Source organism: Myripristis murdjan, chromosome 4, assembly GCF_902150065.1.
Source record: "Myripristis murdjan chromosome 4, fMyrMur1.1, whole genome shotgun sequence".
Lineage (NCBI taxonomy): Eukaryota > Metazoa > Chordata > Actinopteri > Holocentriformes > Holocentridae > Myripristis > Myripristis murdjan.
The window spans coordinates 16532177-16554495 of NC_043983.1; the positions used below are offsets into that span (position 1 = coordinate 16532177).

At 42.5% G+C, this 22319-nt stretch overlaps 1 protein-coding gene across 2 annotated transcripts in view; it reads left to right on the forward strand.

Annotated features, from left to right (window-relative positions):
• usp24 (ubiquitin specific peptidase 24) overlaps positions 1-22319 on the forward strand; it is a 37288-nt gene that overhangs the window by 8554 nt on the left and 6415 nt on the right. The window contains exons 10-55 of one of the 2 annotated variants that reach the window (XM_030048929.1): positions 20-178; positions 290-404; positions 568-671; positions 1639-1746; positions 2049-2144; positions 2656-2817; positions 3888-3980; positions 4648-4755; positions 4866-5015; positions 5892-6023; positions 6775-6886; positions 6981-7057; positions 7173-7313; positions 8024-8077; positions 8173-8288; positions 8457-8523; positions 8634-8744; positions 8840-8938; positions 9248-9421; positions 9552-9637; positions 9765-9873; positions 10053-10208; positions 10317-10414; positions 10740-10835; positions 11052-11274; positions 11395-11557; positions 11917-12078; positions 12410-12480; positions 12585-12745; positions 12828-12889; positions 13210-13401; positions 13580-13694; positions 13913-14057; positions 14164-14283; positions 14460-14585; positions 15291-15389; positions 15501-15583; positions 15685-15826; positions 15917-16036; positions 16717-16931; positions 18667-18791; positions 18952-19093; positions 19255-19405; positions 19572-19667; positions 20492-20595; positions 20717-20830. In XM_030048929.1, coding sequence (XP_029904789.1) covers positions 20-178; positions 290-404; positions 568-671; positions 1639-1746; positions 2049-2144; positions 2656-2817; positions 3888-3980; positions 4648-4755; positions 4866-5015; positions 5892-6023; positions 6775-6886; positions 6981-7057; positions 7173-7313; positions 8024-8077; positions 8173-8288; positions 8457-8523; positions 8634-8744; positions 8840-8938; positions 9248-9421; positions 9552-9637; positions 9765-9873; positions 10053-10208; positions 10317-10414; positions 10740-10835; positions 11052-11274; positions 11395-11557; positions 11917-12078; positions 12410-12480; positions 12585-12745; positions 12828-12889; positions 13210-13401; positions 13580-13694; positions 13913-14057; positions 14164-14283; positions 14460-14585; positions 15291-15389; positions 15501-15583; positions 15685-15826; positions 15917-16036; positions 16717-16931; positions 18667-18791; positions 18952-19093; positions 19255-19405; positions 19572-19667; positions 20492-20595; positions 20717-20830 — 5654 coding nt within the window. The remainder of the gene's footprint in view (positions 1-19; positions 179-289; positions 405-567; positions 672-1638; positions 1747-2048; positions 2145-2655; positions 2818-3887; positions 3981-4647; positions 4756-4865; positions 5016-5891; positions 6024-6774; positions 6887-6980; positions 7058-7172; positions 7314-8023; positions 8078-8172; positions 8289-8456; positions 8524-8633; positions 8745-8839; positions 8939-9247; positions 9422-9551; positions 9638-9764; positions 9874-10052; positions 10209-10316; positions 10415-10739; positions 10836-11051; positions 11275-11394; positions 11558-11916; positions 12079-12409; positions 12481-12584; positions 12746-12827; positions 12890-13209; positions 13402-13579; positions 13695-13912; positions 14058-14163; positions 14284-14459; positions 14586-15290; positions 15390-15500; positions 15584-15684; positions 15827-15916; positions 16037-16716; positions 16932-18666; positions 18792-18951; positions 19094-19254; positions 19406-19571; positions 19668-20491; positions 20596-20716; positions 20831-22319) is intronic. The other variant, XM_030048930.1, reaches the window with a different exon arrangement.

Genomic DNA, 22319 nt, shown 5'->3' on the forward strand with positions numbered 1-22319 from the left:
CCTTTGTTCATCCTTTTAGCGTCTGGTGAGCATTCCAGACCTGCTGTCGGCCATTAAGCTGCTGTGTATGAGGTTCCAGCGGGAGCTGGTCACTGTGGTGGATGACCTGAGGCTGGACACACTACTGCGTATGCTCAAAACCCCCCATTTCTCCACCAAGATGAACTCCCTCAAAGAGGTTGGCTCTTTCAGCGTTCCAAGGCGGCACTTAACAGCATGGTCTTGTTTTTTATGTTTTTGTAAGATCAGTCAGAGTATCACTCTGATTTTCTGTCTGTTTGTCTCTCAGGTGACCAAGCTGATAGAGGAGAGCACAGTGTCTAAGACGGTGAAAAATGCCATTGACACAGATAAACTGCTAGACTGGCTGGTAGAGAATTCTGTCCTGTCAATAGCACTGGAGGGTAAGGAAATATATCAAGTCCAGTTACAAAGTGCTTTTTACAAGCCAGGTTTGCCACAAAGTCCCATACAGAGCATCAGGATAAACAATTAAGACACTGCAACACAACTGCAGAATGTGCCGGCATCACTCAGTGTGATGTATATAATGTTGGCTTGTTGCAGGTAACATCGACCAGGCTCAGTACTGTGAGAGAATTAAAGGCATCATCGAGCTACTGGGGAGTAAACTGTCCCTGGATGAACTCTCCAAGATCTGGAGGATTCAGGTAAATGCAAGGACACACACACACAAGTTTGTCACTTTATGCTTTACAGAGAACACAAAGAAATAAATGCATAAAAGCAAGTACTGATTTTACACTGCCCCACAGAACATTAATGGCAGTGATATGTAGACCCAATTAGTTAGTAGATTATTTAAGTCTGATCTCACCACCGTGGCTCAATAATATATCAGCTGCTTTAAAGTGCTTGCAGATTTCCAAATGTAGACTCTGTAACATCCCAGAACACTGCAAGGATTGGAGTTGGAGGAGGGGTTGTAAACTTTGTCATTTGTTCTTTCCAGTTTGCAGACTTCCACTGCCTATCAGCAACTGGTCCACAAGTTGGTTATATCACAGTGGCATCAAATTCCATGCAAAACAGTTCATTACTTAACAGCAAAAGCAAATAATTCTTCATTTCTCACTTATAGTTGAGAATGCCTTCAATCCTCCTGTTGATTGAAATGATATATTTTGCTGACCAAGCAAAATTGTGGCCCATGACATATCTGAATACTTAACTGAACATAGCGCAGCACAACTCCACACATCTAAGCTGTGTCTGCTCTAAATACTGTGTCTTTTTTGCAGGAGAAAAAGCTGTAGGTGTAGCACATTTCACAGGCCATGTTGACAATAATAAATATTGCATAGGCTATAAAACTCCCACACACCAACACTTTGAAATCCCAGAATGTATTTATTCAAGCCAACCATGCAGTCATAATGTGCAACATGGTATTGCTAAATTGGCATGGCGGGGAGTATATTATCAGTAGTGTGCTCCAGCTCCTCGGCTGCGAATGCAGCAACATGAGGCGCCTGACTTACGTACTGCACATAAGAGAATCACTGCTGATGGTCTATATAGATCTACATGTATGGTTGCATGTATATGAATGTGACAGATATTAAAATAAGACAAATGTGTTTAGTTTAATGCATCTTGTGTGTGTGCGTCTTTTAGGCTGGTCAGTCATCCACAGTGATCGAGAATATCCACACTATCATCGCTGCCGCTGCTGTCAAGTTCAACTTTGATCAACTCACTCACCTCTTTGTGCTCATACAGAAGGTCAGCTCTGTCGCTCTGACTGGGATGTTGATTGTGTGACTTCACAGAGTTGTGGGGAGATAGTAATTTACCAAATACAATGGCTTCAGTGTCTTTTTCTGTGTACTATTTTTTTTTCCTTTAACCAGTTGTCATTTTGTCTTTGTCTTATTTTATGTTTTTTGTTAATTGTTAATATTTTAGTACTAGTCTATTGTGTGTTTGTAAAGCACCTTTTAACTGATGTTCTGAAAAGTGCTATATAAATAAAAAAATATATTTTCTTATTATTATATTAATAATTGTGTGTGCATGTTTTGCAGAGCTGGGAGGTGGAGAGTGACCGTGTAAGGCAGAAGCTACTCAGCCTGATCGGAAGAATTGGCCGAGAAGCTCGTTCTGAAGCTACAACAGGAAAGGTCTGTCTGTCTGTCTGTCTGTCAAGCAGTGAGGCTTGAGCACAGGGCTGGGCGATATGGATGAAATCAAATATCACATTTTCTTTGAATACCTTGATATTGTTACTGTGACAGTGTTGTAGGGATGACTGTTGGTACTTTCATAAGACATTTACACAAGATTTTTGATGAACAGTCATCAGTGATGTGGATATGATAACCAAGGAGGTAGAGGCGAAGAGCAGAACAGATAGAACAGTCTACTAAGTTCAGGAAATTGCCTCTCCTTAAAGTAATGCAACCAAGAAGAGACAATATTCCATAATAATCACAATTTTCAAAATCCCTCATAATATCTAGCCTCATATCACAGTATCGAAATAATATCATTATATTGCTGAGCCCTAGTTGAGAATATCCAATGGAAAAATGAAAGAGGAACCATCCCGGTATTTGAGGTTTGATTGCAAAGGCATACACTTGAGTCTTAGTCATCTTGCATGTATTTTCATGTCTGTGTGTGTGTGTGTAGGTGCTGGAGGTGCTGTGGGAGCTGGCCCACCTCCCCACACTGCCCACCAGTCTGGTTCAGCAGGCATCCGAGGAGCACCTTGGCATCCTGAGTGACGCCTACGCTGTCAAAGAGACTGTGAAACGCAGTTACATCATCAAATGCATCGAGGACATTAAGAAGGTGACAAAGGCATACACATTAACAAATTTTTAGGCATCTGTCTTTCATGCTGCACCAGTTTGATTACACCCTGCATACTCACTGGCCCAGTGTTTCGCTTCTTTTAGATGTGAAGGCTGGTGTGACATGTAAGGTCATTTGGTTTTGTGACTGAGTTTTACTCCTGGGCCCAGTCCAGGGTCCGTTCCGGTAGTTACCGTAGATGAATAATTACTCTCATTTATATCATGATATGGGAATAACTGAGCTTTAATTGTAATTGGATGTTTGAAGGCTGGCTGAGCATTAAGGCTGGATTTTTTAAATTTTCCAAGCTGCACCGGTAATTCTCCAGCTGTTGGGGGGGGCTTCTACAGCTAAATACATATAATGGAAATACTGCAAAGGCTGCCCGGCAGCCCTTTGCCTTCTCTGACAGTTTTGGTTTAAAGTTAGTGTGCCCTTGTTCGTGCTGCGTACACAACTCTAACTTCAGTCTGTTTTCATACCCTGCCTCTGAGTGTGCCCTCAGTCCAGGGTCCATGGAGCAGCAGTGGGATATGGAGATGAGAAGTTTTTGGTGTGTCAGGGGATTCATTACTCATTTCAGAGCTTTTGTTTGACAGCCAAGAAAAGGTCACTAGTTGCCTCTCCTACTCTACCCCTCTATTTTCCTCTCCGGCTTGATTCCATCCCTCTGAACATGTGTGACCACGGAAGACAAGGTCACTTACTCCTTCCCTTTTTACTTTGTCCTTTCTCCCTATTGCTGCTCCATGTGGCTTGACTGTTCTGCCACAATATTTGTACAGTCAATATGCTGAACTCTACATACATACACGCACACACTTTTCACACACCCAGTTACTTTTTCTTGTCTCGGTCTCTCTCTGTCACAAACACAACAAGTGCACACAACGGCCACATCTACTTTTTGTTCTTCTGTCTTTCTTTTTTCTTTCTTTCCTCCTTTTGGATTACAGATCTTGCGGCCATTGCTTGTCCATAACACTCCAGACCGTGTTACTGGGTTTTTATACAAGTACCCACATGTACAAATGTCCCACCTTAAACAAAGTTTATGTTTCTAGACTCATACTCAGGAGGAGAGTAAAGGCAGCGACACTCAAAGTTCATTTCTTACTGGCTCTTGGGGCAAGAGGAAAGCCAGCTCATTGGCCAAAGTAAGAGAAGCCCATGTCATTAAATCCTCTACTGGCAAATCCCTATACAATCTCACTGCTTCACGCCAACCAGCCAATAGCGGACGGGCGCTTGATCACAAAGGGATTTTACTGGTCACAGGGTGGTAATTTCACACTTGATTTTAACCTGAAAAACATCAACAGGGTGCGCGTTAATCTTCTGCTTGCCTAACTAAGAACGCTTTCTGGCACTAGCTAACAATAACACAGCATTGTTGATCTTGTGGGTGAGAGCTGACTGAATTAGATGTGGTGTGATTTTTGCTGCGGGTGAATATTTAGCTTTGGTGCGGGTGTTTAGTAGAGCTAAGTCAAAGAGGGATGTTATCAGAGCCATGGATATTCAAATTTGGCAAAGAAAGTAGATGTTTGAATTATATGTAAACACGGCATGAGAGAGTAAATGATATGAGCCTACTACGACAAACTTAAGACAGTTTGCCAAATTCTCTCCATCTGTGGTCCTGATTGTGTTTCTTATGTTTTCTCCAGTCCCTCACCAGGAAAATGGCATGTCTGTGATAGCAATACTGCAATTAAACATGACGAGCAAAGGCTGTCACAGACCCCAGTTGTGTTCAGGTGTACGCTGTGCTTTATTGGAGATTGATATTTGGCAATTGTATGTGTACGTGTGTCTCAATAGGCTTCTCAGCAGAGCAGTCCTCAGGCAGTCTGGGTTGTCCCTGCTCTTCGTCAGCTGCACGAGATCACACGCTCTTTCATCAAGCAGACTTACCAGAAACAAGACAAGGTGACCCTCCTACACAAACACTCACACACACACACCATCACCATCAAAAAGATTTTGATGTACAAACAGGCTGACGTTGCTGTGGCAACCTCTCCCTGCTCTGCACACAGAGCATCATCCAAGACTTGAAGAAGAACTTTGAGATCGTCAAACTGATTACGGGATCTCTCGTGTGCTGCCATCGACTCGCCGTGACAGCTGCAGGAAACAACGGTCTCTCAGGTTCCACCCTGGTGGACGGTCGATACACCTACCAGGAGGTTTGTTTCTGTTGTCTGTTCTTTTCTTAGCATTTTCCAAAGGCTGCTCCCATTTCCTGCATCTGGTCTATTTTAATTCATTTTTATTTTTACTTTTAATCGTTTCATGGATCTACTTTTTCCATCATGTTGTTTATAATATTGTCAGTAATATTGACTGATGATTGACTAATTTTTGAGACGCTAATAGTTGAATGCATCACATATACTTTGTTGTTTTGCACCTCAACGTGAAATGCAAACATTGTATCCATCAATTGTATGAGTGCACAGATGAGCAGCTTTTAAAACAAAAACATTAATGTTAATAAATGGGCAAAGTTAATGGATCTTTTTTTGTCATATTTAATCATAATATTTCATCAGTGTTTTGTATTCTACCCAGTTTTTGGATTAAAATTTGTATTTAGATTCCACCATATGTATGTTCTATTTTTCATATTTTTCATATATACAATTTGAGAACGTTTTGTTTGATTTGGCTTGATACAGGTCCTGCAAGCTTGTTCGGCTGTAGTAATGTTATTACATTACTACCACATTCCCAGACTTGCTGTAATTTAGTCTGGGTTGTGAAGGCATGCTTGAGGACTCATCATCCTCAGATGTGCTGCATGCATCAGCCGTTTTCAGAGTACAAAGTGAAAGCGGAGGAAGGCTTGCGTATCGACAGTGGGAAATAGAAATTGATGATGCAGCATTGTCGACATTGTCAAGAATATGTAATAATCACTGCAGCCCCAATTCAGTATGAGCTAGCACACACAGGCTGTACTGCAAGTGGAACTGAGTGATAAACAGGACATTGTTAAATGTTGGTGAAGTGTGTCTAATTGTTATGATGTCATGTTTTTTTTTTCTTTTATGTGTGTTTAGTATCTGGATGGCCACCTGCGCTTCTTGGCCTTCTTCCTTCAGGAGGCCAGCCTCTACCTGGTGTGGAACAGAGCCAAGGAGATCTGGGAGTGCCTGGTGTCCGGACCTGACGTCTGTGAACTTGACAGAGAGGTAGGAACACACGTTATCCCTACACTGTTGTGTGATAGCAGGAATCGTCTTATATGTGTGTATGTGTGTGTGCTCAGAAGCACCTTGTCAAGATGATTCCTTGAGGGGCCCCAAAGCTGGACCATAGCCACTGTCATAGTTCACTGCCAAAAATTAATTTACAACTGTTTTCATGGCAAGTAGGGCTGAGCAATTTGGCAAAAAAAATCAGATTGCGATTAATTTTACAGGTATTACAATTGCAATATTGTAATTTTTGTACCATATTTTTAATTTTCATTATCAATAAAATGACAAAACAGAATGACAATGTAATTTTTGCTGCCATACAAACATGCTTTCTTACATGTGGAAAACATAATTTCTAGGCTAGGGCATCTCTGTGTCACCACAATACTTTATTTACAACAATGTTTTATCAATGTTTTCACCAAGGTTTTTTTATGCACATTTTACGTTTATCAAAAAATTGAAGCTCCTGCAATTTTTATATTGCACTTGTCCATATTGCAATTTCCACAATAATTTCGATGAACTGTTTAGCCCTAATGACAGGTGTAAAAACATGATTTGCAAAAAGCAAAAACTAACATCTTTTTTTTTTTTACCCAGTGACCGATAGTAAAAATGTAAAACAAGCCCATTGTTAAGGGGCATAAATTAAGTCTATTTTCTGGTTGACCATAGTGACAGTTGTCTAGACTGATTCATTTCAAAATATTTTTGTAACATGATGTTTTGTTGTGTGCAGATGTGTTTTGAGTGGTTCACTAAAGGACAACATGACCTAGAGAGTGATGTTCAGCAGCAGCTCTTCAAGGAGAAGATCCTCAAACTGGAGCCGTATGAGATCACCATGAATGGTGAGGAACACATGCACGTGCATAATTTGTTCATGCTGTGAGGAAATTAGCCTACATGTGATGTAGCACTTCATTTGTTTTATGCATCTTTCAGGTTTCAATCTATTCAAGACCTTCTTTGAAAACGTCAATCTGTGTGACCATCGCCTGAAACGGCAGGGGACTCAGCTGGTCAGTTTTTACTCATAATCCTCACAAATTTCTCTGCATGCTGTTTAACATTTTGTATTATCAACTTTGGAGTCATTGTTAATATTTATTCTAATGCATTATGATCTGACTGCAGTGTGTGGAGCGCCTTGACCTAACAGGGATGGATTTTATCTGGCGTATCGCCATGGAGACCCCAGATGAAGAGATCGCCAATGAGGCCATCCAACTCATAATCACCTACAGCTACACCAACCTCAACCCCAAGATGAAGAAGGTCAGTGTGTGCATGGGTGTTTGAGTCTGTGCGTGTGTGTATCTGTTGAGTGTGTCTGTGTGCATGCACCTGTGTATCCATTTGGCAGGCAAACGTTTTGCACATCTGTAAGCAGTGTCTAAAATTAACTTTTGGCTCACCTGTCAGGGGCTTATAAACCAGACACATTCATTCAGATACATTTTCATACGACTATGTCACTCCATCTGTTTTCAGTGCCATTTCATGTGTAAGGTATTACGTGAATAGATTTAGTTTTATGTAAAACTGCTTCAGCCTTTTTTGTGTGTGGTTTCAGACCTGCTCTTGCTAAAAGGGAATAATCATAACTGTCAGCTAACATCCAGGCAGCAGAAAAACACGAGGGAAAGGTGCATAAGTTTAGATGCCATCACTTTGCGTCGTAGGCAGCCAGCCAACAGCCTGTTTGATACAGAGCTATCACTTTGCTGTGATTGACTGATGATCAGACAGTGCGTGCTGGGAGCAGGATCCATGTTTTAGAACAGGCAGAGACTAATGACTGGACAGAACTGTCCAAGACATATTTTGGCTTGGCAGGTGTTTGTTTGCTCCGTGTAAAGCTGTCTGACAAGTTGGTGTGCTTATCTCCCTCTTTTTGAAATCACTCATAAAGTGAAACCTGCAAGACTATTTCACAGCCATCATTACTGTTTATTAATGCTTTCATTAATTTCACATCCCTACAGGATTCTGTGTCTTTGCACAAGAAATTTATCGCTGATTGTTACAAGAGACTTGAGGTGAGTCACTAAATTCATCACTGCCATAACTGACAGCGCTTTTTTCACACCGCATCAACATCTGAAAACACATTTGTATTTCGTTTATTTCTCAGGCGGCCAGTTCTGCCCTGGGTGGGCCCACCTTGACACATGCTGTTACCAGGGCAACCAAGATGCTGACAGCCACTGCCATGCCGACTGTGGCCACCTCTGTCCAGTCACCATCCAGGTACAGGGCTTGGGGAAAGCTAAGCTGGAGCATACTCAATATTGTACCCTCTTTTAGAGCGTTTTTTACACTTGACCACACCAGTTCACAGCATTTAATCCACTTTATGACCTCTTCTGTTCCCGATAACCTTGTGTTAGTCCTATTGAATGCATCTGTCATTTCCAGATCTACAAAGCTAGTGATAATCGAAAGACTGCTGCTATTGGCTGAGCGCTACGTCATCACTATAGAGGTAAACCCTGTCTTTTTCATCTCTTTATCATTAAGACAATAACTATGTTTAGTAAAACAATTTTTTTGTAGAGAATAGACGTTAAAGTTGAAATGTGTGTTTCTCTGTAGGACCTGTACTCAGTTCCTCGCACCATTCTACCTCACGGGGCCTCGTTCAACGGTCACCCTGTCTCCCTTCACATCACCTATGAGTCAACCAAAGACACCTTCACCTTGGAGGTACAGTGGCTCCTTCCCCACTTTAAGGCACCTTTCTTTCAAACACAAGTCTGCCGTGGAAACAGTTCTTCTCATTGTATGTACATGTCCCGCAGGCACATAGCAATGAGACAATAGGAAGCATCCGGTGGAAAATTTCTGAACACCTGAGCTGCCCAGTAGACAATGTTCAGATCTTTGCCAACGACAGCGTGGTAAGTAGTGCTGACTCTGTAAGTAAGAGAGGGTCTTTTTATGTTTCTGTTAGGTCTGCAAATTTTCATTCATTTCTTCAACGCAGTATTTTATCCCTCTCCCAGTCCATTCTTTACGCTTAGTACAATAAAATTACACACTATAAATCATTCCAAAGTAAATTCTTTTAGGCAGGGTGTCATCCCTTCTTCTCAGTAGGTTGTCCTACCCTGTCCACTCAGTGGCAGACGGAAACAGTGTTAAACAACAAAATCCCTCAATCACTGTTTTTCTTTTAATCCATCACTTCACTGCCCTCTTCGTCTTAGTTGACTATGAATCGGGACCAGAAGCTCCTGTCCCAGCTTGGCTTCAGTGACGAGCAGAGTTTGACTGTGAAGAGCTCTGGCACCGGCACTCCCTCTGGCAGCTCTGAGTCCTCAGCCTCTGCCTCCAGCAGCTCCAGCTCTGCTGTCTTCAATTCTGCCTATGCATTGGAGCAGGTACCCCCCTCCCCAACCCTGAGTCACCCTCATGCGCAAGAAGAAGGACATTACACTTCAATAGGCATACTTAAACTCACATAGATTCTGACACAGTGTGTCCTGTGCCCACTTTGTTTTTGTTTTCTAGGAAAAGTCCTTGCCTGGTGTGGTGATGGCCTTGGTGTGTAATGTGTTTGAGATGCTTTACCAGCTCGCTAACCTTGATGAACCCAGGTGAGACAACAAATGGAAATATAATTTTCATAATTTTAATTTCCCAGTTTTTTCAAAATTATGTACACCTTGTTGGCTGCAAAAAGGCAAGGACAGTCTTTCTCAAATCTGTGTTTGTGACCTGCAGGATTACTCTGCGTGTGCGGAAGCTGTTGCTGCTGATCCCTACAGATCCAGAAGTGCAGGATGCTTTAGACAACTTTGTTCCCAAAGAGTCCAGTGTCTGGAGCCACCAGGTAGTGCTGTCTGTCTGTTTTCAGCTGTGATATCTGTCTCTGTTCCTGTGTCCCTGTCTTAGTCATTGTCTCCTGCTGTGTTGTGTTTCTCCGTTTGGCACAATTTTCACTGGTATGGGAAACACTGATTGTACATTTTCTCTTTGTGTCTCTGTAACCTGTGTCTTTCTCTCCTGCAGAAGACGCTGTTCACACTTGGTCAAGGCACAGGCTCTCGTTCTCCATCTCTGTCTTCTAAGCAGCAGCACCAGCCTAGTGCCGCATCCATCCTAGAGTCCCTGTTCAGATCCTCAGCCCCCGGCATGTCCACCTTCAGAGTGCTCTACAATCTCGAGGTACATATGAACGTGTCAATATCCAACCTAATTTTTTTTTTCCTCTGCACCATCCAACCTCTTCAGTGTCTCTTTTTCATCATTTCCTCTTACCCGTCTGTGCATCAGGTGTTGAGCTCCAAACTGATGCCCACATCAGATGATGAGATGGCCAAAACTAGTGTCAAGTCCTTCTGTGAGAATTTCCTCAAAGCAGGCGGCCTCAGGTAATCATACAAATCAAATACAGTTGAAGGAATAGATGACTGTTGTTTGCTTTGTTCTACTGTGGAAATCGGAGTAGAGTTGTCATGCTGCGCTGGATACTGGCATACACATGCCACTTAGTGGATGTTTTCATCTAAAACATATAGAATCTTGACTGCATACTTTTCTTTTTTTAACCATGTGTATTTTCTGTGGAGTCAAACCCCTATCTTTGACAGTCTTAGCACCTTGCTTTACTCTTTGACCTGTTCACATGTCGAACCACCATTCACAACCAGGAAAACCGCTCCCTGGCACTGATGTTTCTCTCTCTGTCCACTGCAGTTTGGTGGTGAACGTTATGCAGAGAGATTCAATCCCCTCAGAGGTGGACTATGAAACCAGACAAGGAGTCTACTCTATCTGTCTTCAGTTGGCCAGGTACATAGTCTCTCTCTCTTTCTCAACCACAACGCATCATACACAGGACACACATACACATTCAGAGCCAAGGGGACTCAGTGACTGTTGTCATGTCATTGTTGCTAAACTACAACTATAAAAAACTTTTCATTTCCACAACGCAACTGCTCAGAAAAGTACTCTATAAACAAGTTATTCTTGATCAGAGTATTACTTAACTGACTGTATTTGCAGATTCCTTCTGGTTGGCCAGAGCATGCCAGCAATGTTAGATGATGATGTCATCAGGGATGGAGAGGCGCTGTCGTCCCGCCCTTTCCGTAACGCTGGTCGGACTGGGCGACAGCTGTCCCTGTGTGGAACTCCAGAGAAGTCCTCCTACAGACAAATGTCCCTGTCTGAGCGCTCCTCTATAAGAGTTGAGGAGATCATACCTGCTGCTCGTGTAGCTATTCAGGTAAAGAACAAACACATGTACACAGACCATTTCAGTATCCAACTGATTCTGCTTTAAACCAGTGCCTATGCTTAACAGAGTTAAATGCAAAGTTGAATATTTTCTGTTTCTCTGTGCTAGACCATGGAGGTAGGTGACTTCACCTCCACTGTAGCCTGTTTCATGCGTCTGACATGGGCAGCTGCAGCCGGGCGATTGGATCTAGTGGGCAGCCCTCAGCCAATCAGAGAGAGCCACAGCTCACTTTTGCCCCAGGGAATTCGCACCCGAGTCAGCAGCACAGGTGAGACAGAAAACACACTGACAACTTTTATATAATGACACTGATAATGTGTCCGTTGGATGTTCTTCTCAGCCTCCATTTGATAGTTACAAAAAGATGCGAAGGTTTGATTTCTTTTCCTGCTCAATTAATAGTTACTGCTAAGTTATTAGGTGTGAGAGCTTCATAGAAATTACTTTGTTTAGCTGCAATCCTGGTTTAGTGTGCAACCTGTCTTTTCTAAATTGTTTGCAAACATGACATAGATGAAGCATTTCAGTGCTATAAATGGAGCAGTAACAAATGGTACGCGTGTGTGTGTGTGTGTGTGTGTGTGTGTGTGTGTGTGTGTGTGTGTGTGTGTGTGTGTGTATGTGCAGGAAGTAATTGCAGCTCCAGCAGTGAGGGTGAGGCTACACCAACAGCATTACATGCAGGGATTTGTGTCAGACAGCAGAGCGTCTCCATCAAAGATGCCATCATCGCCCGTGAAGCCCTGTCACTGTTGGTTACCTGTCTGCAGCTACGCTGTCAGCAGCTCTGTAAGACAAATGCAAGAACACAGACACACCGCAGGCACAGCCTCGCTCACTGTTTTTCACCTTATCGTCTAGTTACCTGCCTTGAGCTATACTGTCAGCTGAAACCCAACATACATGTGTTCTGCTGATCACCTTAAATACACAATCGGGCATTAGTCCCACAATAGTCCTGCACTGGCATCTCACTGTCTAAAAGCTGCTCCTTTGGTATCTTTTTCTCTAATATGTATGTTTTTGTAGTATGTAGGTTATTTAATGGTTTTTGCCAACCTGTGTCCCCCCCCACAGTCACACAGAATGTTTACAGGGTGTGCTCTGCTTCTCTCTTTAGCTTCGTTTTACAACCTCCCCTCCGTCAGTGACTTCATCATTGATATTCTGCTCGGATCTCCCAGTGGAGAGGTAAACAAACACCTCATTTTGCACACTTGTCAATATTGAAGTTGTATCTCCCTAACATTAGAGTGTTTTTACACACATCGTGACTCTGCCCCTCTCTGTGTCAGATACGTCGTGTTGCTTGTGATCAGCTGTACACTCTGAGCCAGTCTGACACCTCAGCCTTCCCTGAGCTTCAGAAGCCCAACCTGTTCCTCCTCTCAGTCATCCTCACCGCACAGCTGCCATTATGGAGCCCGACATCCGTCATGAGAGGAGTGAACCAGAGGTACATGACTAGTAAACACGGAGACACAAACCCCTGAAACTTTTTACCAAGTTCTTGTGTTGATGGTGCATTTTCTCCACAGACTGCTGTCCCAGTGCACTGAGTACTTTGACCTTAGATGCCAGCTTCTGGACGATCTAACCAGTGAGTAAATTGACATCTGGTTGCACAAGATCAAAACAAATTTTGGTGCTTTTTAAAGTAATTTCAGACAGTGGTTAATATATATATATATATATATATATATATATATATATATATATATATATATATATAAGAGGTATTGAATAATGAAGTTCAGATTTTTTTTTTCTGAAATGAATATTAACTCCATCTAAAGAGAGGTTACAGGTTATTTCTCATCCACCAGATGTCAGTGTAACATTCCCTCCGTTTCTTGTCTCTTGCTTTCTTTTGTACCATTGCATTGTTGTTCTCTCCCTCCTTGCCTCCCACCCTCCTAGCCTCAGAGATGGAGGTATTGAAGGTGAGTGCAGCCACCATGCTGGAGGATGAGATCTCCTGGCTCGACAACTTTGAGCCCAGCTGGAGCTCTGAGATGGAGACCAGCGAGGCGGATAACATCCTCCAGGCAGGACACCTCCGGCTCATCAAGACGTTGCTGTCACTGTGTGGCAACGAGAAGGAACATCTTGGTGAGCAAGCACAAGCACACTTTCATCCCAGCATCTGTTATAAGCATAGACTCTCATTGAGGGATGTGCCGCAAGATTGTATTACTAAAATCAACTGATCTTGCATCTACAGGCTGAATTGATCGAATTAAGTTGAAAGCACTAGTGTGTAATGTGAGTATGTGTACTGTCTCCCCAGGTCCATCTCTGATCCAGCAGTTGTTGGATGACTTCCTGTTTCGAGCCTCACGCATTATCATCAACAGCTCTAACCCCACACCCTCCCCAGCCCCCAGCCATGACTTCCACCCCAAGTACGGCATTGTTTACCTATCCATCATTTACATTTATCTTTCTCCTGTGAGCTCATCATAAAACAATGATAATTTTGCAAAATTTCAGTAATTTGCTGCCATTTTCTGCTAAATTTGGTCAGATTAATTTTTGGAACAGTCTCTGAAGCGCTGTATGTTTCGGTTGAATATTGATGATGTTAGTAATGTTCCCCCTCTCCTCTGGCTCTGATGTTCAGGTGCAGCACAGCCAGCAGCAGGCTGGCAGCCTATGAGGTGCTGGTGATGCTGGCAGACAGCTCGCTCTCCAACCTGCAGCTGATCACCAGAGAGCTGCTCTCAATGCACCACCAGTCTGACCCTTCCCTTAGCAAAGAGTTTGATGTAAGCTTCACTTTAAATAATGTTTGACTAATGATGTCCCTGACATTTACCCACAGCTTCACCAGTTTTTATATGAACCTAACTCCCAGTTTCTCCCTCATTACAGTACCTACCCCCAGTAGACAGCCGGTCAGTCTCAGGGTTCGTTGGGTTGAAGAACGGTGGAGCCACGTGTTACATGAACGCTGTGTTCCAGCAGCTCTACATGCAGCCAGGCCTGCCAGAGGTGCTCCTGTTGTCTATCTAATGTTTCGCTGATGTTTTAACTAGGGGACATGAGACTTCTCAGCTCCATCAGCTCCTTTAGTTCAGACAAAACCTTCATAACAATTCTTTGAGCAGCTTTATAGGGTGAATCCTTTTGTTTGGATGTTTTTTGTTAATGTTTGCATCTGTCTTCAGGCTTTCCTGTCTATTGAAGATGACACAGAGCAGCCAGAGGAGAGTGTCTTCTGCCAGGTCCAGTCTCTGTTTGGCCATCTGATGGAGAGCAAACTGCAGTACTACGTACCTGAAAACTTCTGGAAGGTAGCACACAGTTAGCCTGAGGAGCCAGACCTCTCACTCAACTGTAGCTGGATGTTGACCGTCTGTGAACCTTAGACCAAGCTGACTGATGCGCTCTAATTGGAATGTGTTCAGCCTTTGAGCATTAACTTTTATCGGTTGCCAGATATGTCACTCAAACAAGAGTAGTTACAGTAATACTTATGAAGAATTCTCTTTAATTCGCCAGTGACGCCATTCTCACCGCTCCCAGCATACATCATTATTAAAGGACAAGTTCGGTATTTTAAAACCTAGGCTCTACTTACAGATTATCTGGCATCATCCTCAGACGATGAGACCGTTTCAGAGACCGTCATTTCACTGGTCGCTTCAGCACTGAGCCTCATCGATATGCTGCAGGCTCCCGCTAAATTACAACATTGCTCAATAGGACAGTTGTAAATCGGTTTTGAAAAACTAAGATAACAATGCTTGGTGTATACGCTCAGAATCTTCTCTTGAAGTTCTCCTCAAATCTGTAAATTGTGCCATGGTTCCAAAATAGCAGACTTTTCCTTTAACCTCTTAAGATTGAGACATACTGAACCAGGTTTTGGCAAGGTGGTACAGTGTATCTCACTGTCTCACTGTTTAGCTCGGATATGTTCATTTTGACAGTACAGTACATTGTGTTTTTGTTTTGTCTAAGGAGTTGTATGTGTTTAATTTTTACGTCTCTTGTAGATCTTCAAGATGTGGAACAAGGAGTTGTACGTGAGAGAACAGCAAGATGCTTATGAGTTCTTCACCAGCCTGGTGGACCAGCTAGATGAACATCTCAAGGTAAAACACACACACATCAGCACCTAAACACACAAACTGCATCAAATATAATAACACAATGACATATAATGGCCAAATGACATAATAATGATGTGACTCCCTTTCTGCCAGAAAATTGGTCGCGAACAGATCTTCAAAAACACTTTCCAGGGCATCTTCTCTGACCAGAAGATTTGCAAAGACTGTCCTCACCGGTGAGCCCAAATGCTTTCTAGTTTATTGATAAAGTTCAAGAATAGTGAGTCATTTCGATCATGGCCTGACTGTTATGTGACCCTCGACCTTTATTACACAGGTATGAGCGTGAGGAAACCTTCATGGCCCTGAACCTGGGCGTGACCTCCTGTCAGAGTTTAGAGATCTCATTGGACCAATTTGTCAGGGGGGAGGTGCTGGAGGGCAGTAATGCCTACTATTGTGAGAAATGCAAGGAGAAGGTCTGTATAATTGTCAGCATGCTTTTATTTTTCTACACTGATATTGTGCATCCTTGATGAGTGTGTGCATATGCTTATGTCTCTCAACAGAGGACGACTGTGAAGAGAACATGCATCAAATCCCTGCCCAGCGTTCTCTGTATCCACCTCATGCGCTTTGGCTTTGACTGGGAAAGTGGTCGCTCCATCAAATATGACGAGCAGATCAGGGTATGATCCAGATCCTACATCTAATTTGAGGTTACCTAATTCTATATATATATATATATATATATATGGATATGTGTTTTGTTTTGTTTTGTTTTTTTTTTTATCTATCTTACCTGTCAAAAATTTACATGTGAAAAACTCAACAGCAAAAAGTCTGTGCCAAAACAGTGACATATATAACTCACAAAATCCACAGCACTAAGGGGCAAAGAGTTGCTTTGGGAACTGTCTCTTGCCAAAGAACATGACAGACTGCTTCTGATTCATACTCATTGGGTGCAGATACTAGATACAATTTGCCAGTGTTCTTCACCAGGAAATAGTTACCATCAAAAGTCTTCACCTACTAGGGTTGTGATACAGCACAGTTAGCTCACCTATACAGTTCAGGGTTGGAGTCTGCTGGGTATCATCATCATTTTTTTGACAATAACTGTCGCTTTCCAAATTTATCACTGTTTGACCTCCACAAATGAATGCCCATCCAGCTCCATTGTATTTGGGTAGTGGGAAACTGGGATCATTGTATCAGGGTAAAAAAAATAAAAATGTGGAAAACTTTTTGGTATGTCGGAGTGAACTGTTTCTTCAACTAAGAATTATATTAATTGTTGATACCAACACAATTCCTTGGGTTGAAGGGTCATTTCCATTAACTCTTATTATTTCTATGTGTGCAGTTTCCTTGGGTGTTGAACATGGAGCCATACACAGTCTCCGGCATGGCTCGTCAGGACTGCAGCGGAGAAGGAGGGGAGGGGCGGGGCGATGGAGCAGCAGGAGGGTCACCCAGGAAGAAAGTGACCATTTCTGAAAACTATGAACTGGTGGGAGTTGTTGTCCACAGCGGCCAGGCACATGCCGGACACTACTACTCCTTCATCAAGGACCGACGGTAAGAAACGCCATGATGCACAGTATTTCAAGTATTCCTCCTATCATGCATAATTGGATGAATACATTTTCAAGAGGTAATGTTCTCTGTAACCAACTTTAAAACTAACACTGGTTTCATGTGCTTGGTTGGACTTAGTACTACCAAGTTCTCTCGTTTTATGCCCCAGGTCCCCCGCCAGCTTTGATGTTGCAAACATAACCAGTGATTTGTGGTGTAGATGAACAAAATACCTTGCTTTTTCAGTCTGATTGTTTTTTTTTTTTTTGTTTTTTTTTTCTTTTGGAGGCTAGTGGACCTCCTTGGGGCACATGAATGCAGCATTAGACTCAGTGTGGGCTCCTGGTTTCTTCTGTAACCATCTCCAGATGTCTGGCTCTTGAAGGCAGAACACTCACTGGAGAACTAGAATGTGAAGAGACCACAGAATCTAATATTTGGTTCCCTGCTCTCTCTCGCTCTTCCTCTCTCTCTCTCTCTCTCTCTCTCTCTCTCTCTCTCTCTCTCTCTCTCTCTCTCTCTCTCTCTCTCTCTCTCTCTCTCTCTCCCTCTCCCTCTCCCTCTCCCTCTCTCTCTCTCTCTCTCTCTCTCTCTCTCTCTCTCTCTCTTGCCCCAATTTCCACTTAAAATTACAACAAAGAAAGTTTGTTCTCAGGAAGTTGAACTTTTGCCAGGAAGATGGACACTGTCTGGAGCTGCCTCTAATTCAGTAATCCAGTCATCCAGTCAGTGACTTTTTGTTTGGTGGTCATCTATAGGGGGTTTAGACAGAGCTCACGAAAGTCACCAGGTTGGCAGGTCAGCTTACAGGTGATGGGTCTCAGTTACACAGCTGTACTCCAGTGAGGCGCTCTTGAAACAGAGCGCCTGCCTCAAAGAATTGCTCTTGTGAATCAGTTTATTTGTGAATTTTTACTCTATTTTACTCTATAAACTGTTTTAAATCAGAATGTCTTTATCTGTGTTTAAAAAGTTTTAACTAAGTGAGTAATGACTAACTCCTAGAGAGGCTGTTTTGTCCCCACAGCCATCAGGTTGTATCACAACAGTGACAAATTACTAATCCACACTTAGCTTAGTGTGACAAGGAGAGCTGTAGTAGGGTTTTGTCATGTCAGTGCTTTCTCTGATCCAGTATAATAATATGCATCTTATGTATATATGTGTGTTTTTATTTATTTATTTTGAAGGATATGTCGAGTTTCCAGTTTCAAGAGAGTAAATACCATATTTCCCCAATTAATAGCCCGGGCATTTAATACGCAAAATCAACTTGGACCCCAGGCGTTTAAAAGAACCAGGCGGCTATTCGCTGCAGGCCTTTATTTATTTTTGCACAGACCTGCACCAGGCCATTATTGTGATGACAGTTACTGTCCAACATATTTACAGTCGGTCGATTTAAGATTACGGTACACGCTTTTTTTCCTAACGTTAGCTAGCTCTCTTATTTTGACAGAAAACAGAAGTGCCGCACAGTTATTGTGTGGCTAACTGTTTACTTCTACAAAAATAAGGTGAATAGCCTTATTTTGGGTTACCTTAATATAATGCAAATAATCGCCCCGGCGGTTATTCGGATGGGCGTTTAATACGCAAAATGGGTGCAGACCGCAGGCGTTTAAAAGAACCAGGCGGCGATTAATTGGGGAAATATGATAGTCTCATTTCAGCTGTTGTTTTTATCTGTTTCCAACATCTGTCCCTCATCACTCTTTATCCATCGTTCTTTCAGAGGTAGTGCTCGTGGACGTTGGTACAAGTTTAATGACAACGTGGTGGAGGAGTTTGATATGAATGATGAAACCTTGGAGTATGAATGCTTTGGAGGAGAGTACCGCCCCAAAGTCTATGACCAATGTAAGTCTCTCCTGTTGAGTCTGAATCTATGTAAGGGTGTGTGTTTATGTGTGTTTCTCAGCGATATTGTACACTTTACTTCATGACAGACTGACACTGTGCAAAACTGTTTGTGTGTGTGTGTGTGTGTGTGTGTGTGTGTGTGTGTGTGTGTGTTCAGCCAATCCATACCCTGATGTGCGGAGGAGGTACTGGAACGCCTACATGTTGTTCTATCAGAGGATTAGTGACCAGAACTCTCCTGTCCTGCCCAAGAAAAGCAGAGTCAGCGTCATGAGGCAGGAGGCTGAGGACCTCACACTGTAAGTCAACACACCCACGCACACACACACACACACACACACACACAGATGTATAATAATGAGCAGTTCCTGAGCAAGATGTTAATGTTGACAAATTTGAAGCTACTTGATTTCCAGTTTCCATGAAATGATGATGCATTATCACCTTGGTGTGTTCCCAGGTCCGCCCCCTCCTCCCCTGATGTTTCCCCTCAATCGTCTCCTCGGCCTCCCAGGGCCAACAATGACCGCCTCACCCTCCTCACCCGTCTGGTCCGAAAAGGAGAAAAGAAGGGCCTGTTTGTAGAGAAGATGCCCGCCAGCATTTACCAGGTAAAATGGCATCAGGCTACCAGTGTCAGAACTTCTGGACATAATGTGGAAGCTGTAGTGAAGAAGAGCGTGTTTCCACTCTACCTCAACATTAACTTCAGTCAAAGTTAAAATGATTTAAGTCATGGGATTGTCTGACTTCAAACCCTCTCTGTCTCTTGTGTAGATGGTGAGAGATGAAAATCTGAAGTTCATGAGGAACAGAGATGTCTACAACAGTGACTACTTCAACTTCACGCTCTCCCTGGCCTCTGTCAATGCAGTATGTGTTTGCACCGTGTGTGTGTGTGTGTGTGTGTGTGTGTGTGTGTGTGTGTGTCTGACTATGTACAGTAAACAGAGCATAGGGCTGCGATGCTATGGCAAACATGCTAACCCTGATAAATTTTGGGATCATTAATCATAATTATTTGTCTCAGTTCCAGGAAACAAAATTATTTTATTGCTCTTCAACATGCATTTTCACTTTTTCAGTGCAGTTTTTCATTATTTATTAGCAGAATCTTTTTTTTTTTTTTTTTTGTACTGTTGTTGTACAAAAATTGCTGCTTTATTACTGGGAATGGAGTTACAACCTTAAGGCAGACTTTTAGAGGCATTTGAATTTTTTTAGCTGTCACCTCATTTAAAACAAAAGTCAAATGTCAAAAATCAAAATGACATTGATTAGCTTTTTTGAATTGAATGTTCTCATGATCAGACTGAGCAGAGGGATTTCCCATCCAGCGTGGGCTGATTTATTTATTTCTACTTTAATGATCACTGTGTTTTACCTAAGATGCCCTATTGCAGGTTTCTTTGTTTCTCATCCAAGCTTCCTACTTTTCTAGCTTAATTTTAATTTTGGTCACACAGATGCAAGCTGCACAATCAAAGCTTGTGATTTGTCATGCAGAGTGAAAGTATGAAATACCACATTGGCATTTTCAGGGCAATTAAAATACAACACTTTAAATATTGCCAAATTACATGATTATTATGTGTGGAAACATAAAATCACTATTTGCAGTTATGTTGATTGTGCAGTTCTAACACGTTATGTGTAAATAAAGAACTGATCTAAAATTCTTTGTGTGTATGTTGCAGACAAAGCTGAAGCATCCAAACTACCAGGCCATGGCCAAAGAGAGTCTTCAGCTAGCTGTTCACTTCCTGTTTCACACCTACCTGCACACTAAGAAGAAACTCAGGTACACACACATACTGCACACACTCATCCACATATTATCATGAAAACATGTTCTCTGGTTGTAACATGTTCATGAAACGTAAATCATGAATATTTACTGTTTCTCTCTGTGTGTCTCTCAGGGTGGACACGGAGGAGTGGATGGCGACAGTGGAGGTGTTGCTGTCTAAGAGCAGTGAGGCGTGCAAGTGGATGGTGCAGTACCTGGTTGGACCAGAGGGGAGAGAGATCACCAGGTCAGTGTTGTTACCCAGCTGCTTAACCTCTGTGGTTACTAACAGTATGACATGCCTGCACCTCTTCTTAAACCTTGTTGTCACACTTTACCAACACAAGCAAGAGGAATCTAGCAGAGGCTGTGTGTCATGCAAACTACAGAGAGAAATTCCTAGCCAAACAACTTAGATGTTTCTGTTTGTTTCAGTACAAGAAGTCAGCACAACCTGCAGTTTACTGAACTGATGGAAGTCAAGTCAAAATGTATTTAAAGTGCCGTATCATCAGCATGGGTTTCAAAACACTTTGCAGTGTAACAAGAAAATAGAAAAATAGATATAATGCACATAGCACTACACAATAAGAGCAAGTGCAAAAGCTACATAAAATGCACAAACACAGCAATACATAGAGCAAGATGCATAGAATGTAAAACAATATTGAAAGAGAAGTAAAAGTAAGAGACAGAACATGTGAATATCAACAGGAATTACAAGTTGCCATAATAACAAAGACCAAGCACAGATGTACAAATGGTGTTAAAAAATTGTTGGTGGACCTGCCAGTTAATCAGAGTAGGTTGTAACAGTGGAGAAAAAAAAATATTTTCAAGCTTGAGTTGAAATTGTTGATTGTATGCAAGCATGTATTAGCTTACTGTTTTAATTCGCATGGGTTCGAAGGATCATGGAAACGGAGATGGGAAGTTATATGTCTACCTGCTGGAGAAAAGGTGTCTAAGTAACTGCACCATCTCAAATGTTTGCCGGTCAACTTAAGCATTAAGACTGTACTCGCAGACTGATGTGGACAAAACGATACAGTGCAGTTTCTTCATCTGTACAGTTCTGAGCAACCTAGAATGTATGTTGGCAGGGTGATTTTGTGGGGGTTTGCCTGAGTCAGGAGTGCAATCACTGCTGCACTATTGTAGCTGTTCTGGTGATATTCAATACTACAGAGTCAGCAGCTCCCAGCACAGCTCCCCTGCCTCATTTTTATCTGTGCTCATTTAGATCTTCTACCTTCAGAATGTGAGGGTGCCCCAAGCTCTCTTTAATGTTTCTAATTCGACCCACACCATCTGAAATTGTGATGGCACCTAGAGCACTGTTGAGCACACTTGCAGTCATGCCTGTGCCAACAGAAGGATTAAAACCACTTGTACGGGCGCGGCCTGCTCACTAGATGCTGATTGGCTGAAAGAGTAGGCCTGTCTCTGGAATGTAAACACGTAAAACCAGCCGGTGGAAGGGTATAGTTTACCCCACTGTGTGTGTGTGTGTGTGTGTGAGAGAGAGAGAGAGAGAAAGAGAAAGAGAGAAAGGTGTTGGCTTCCACTCTTCCACCACTCTGTATAGAGGCATGGGGTGATCATACAGCTCTAAGATGTGATTGGTTGTCGAACATCGGACGTTTTGGGCCACAGCACACCCCAGCCCCTCACAACAGAGAGGAGAAACATGGTCTCATACTCTGCCGTATTTTTCGAGGCCAAACCTGCCAGCA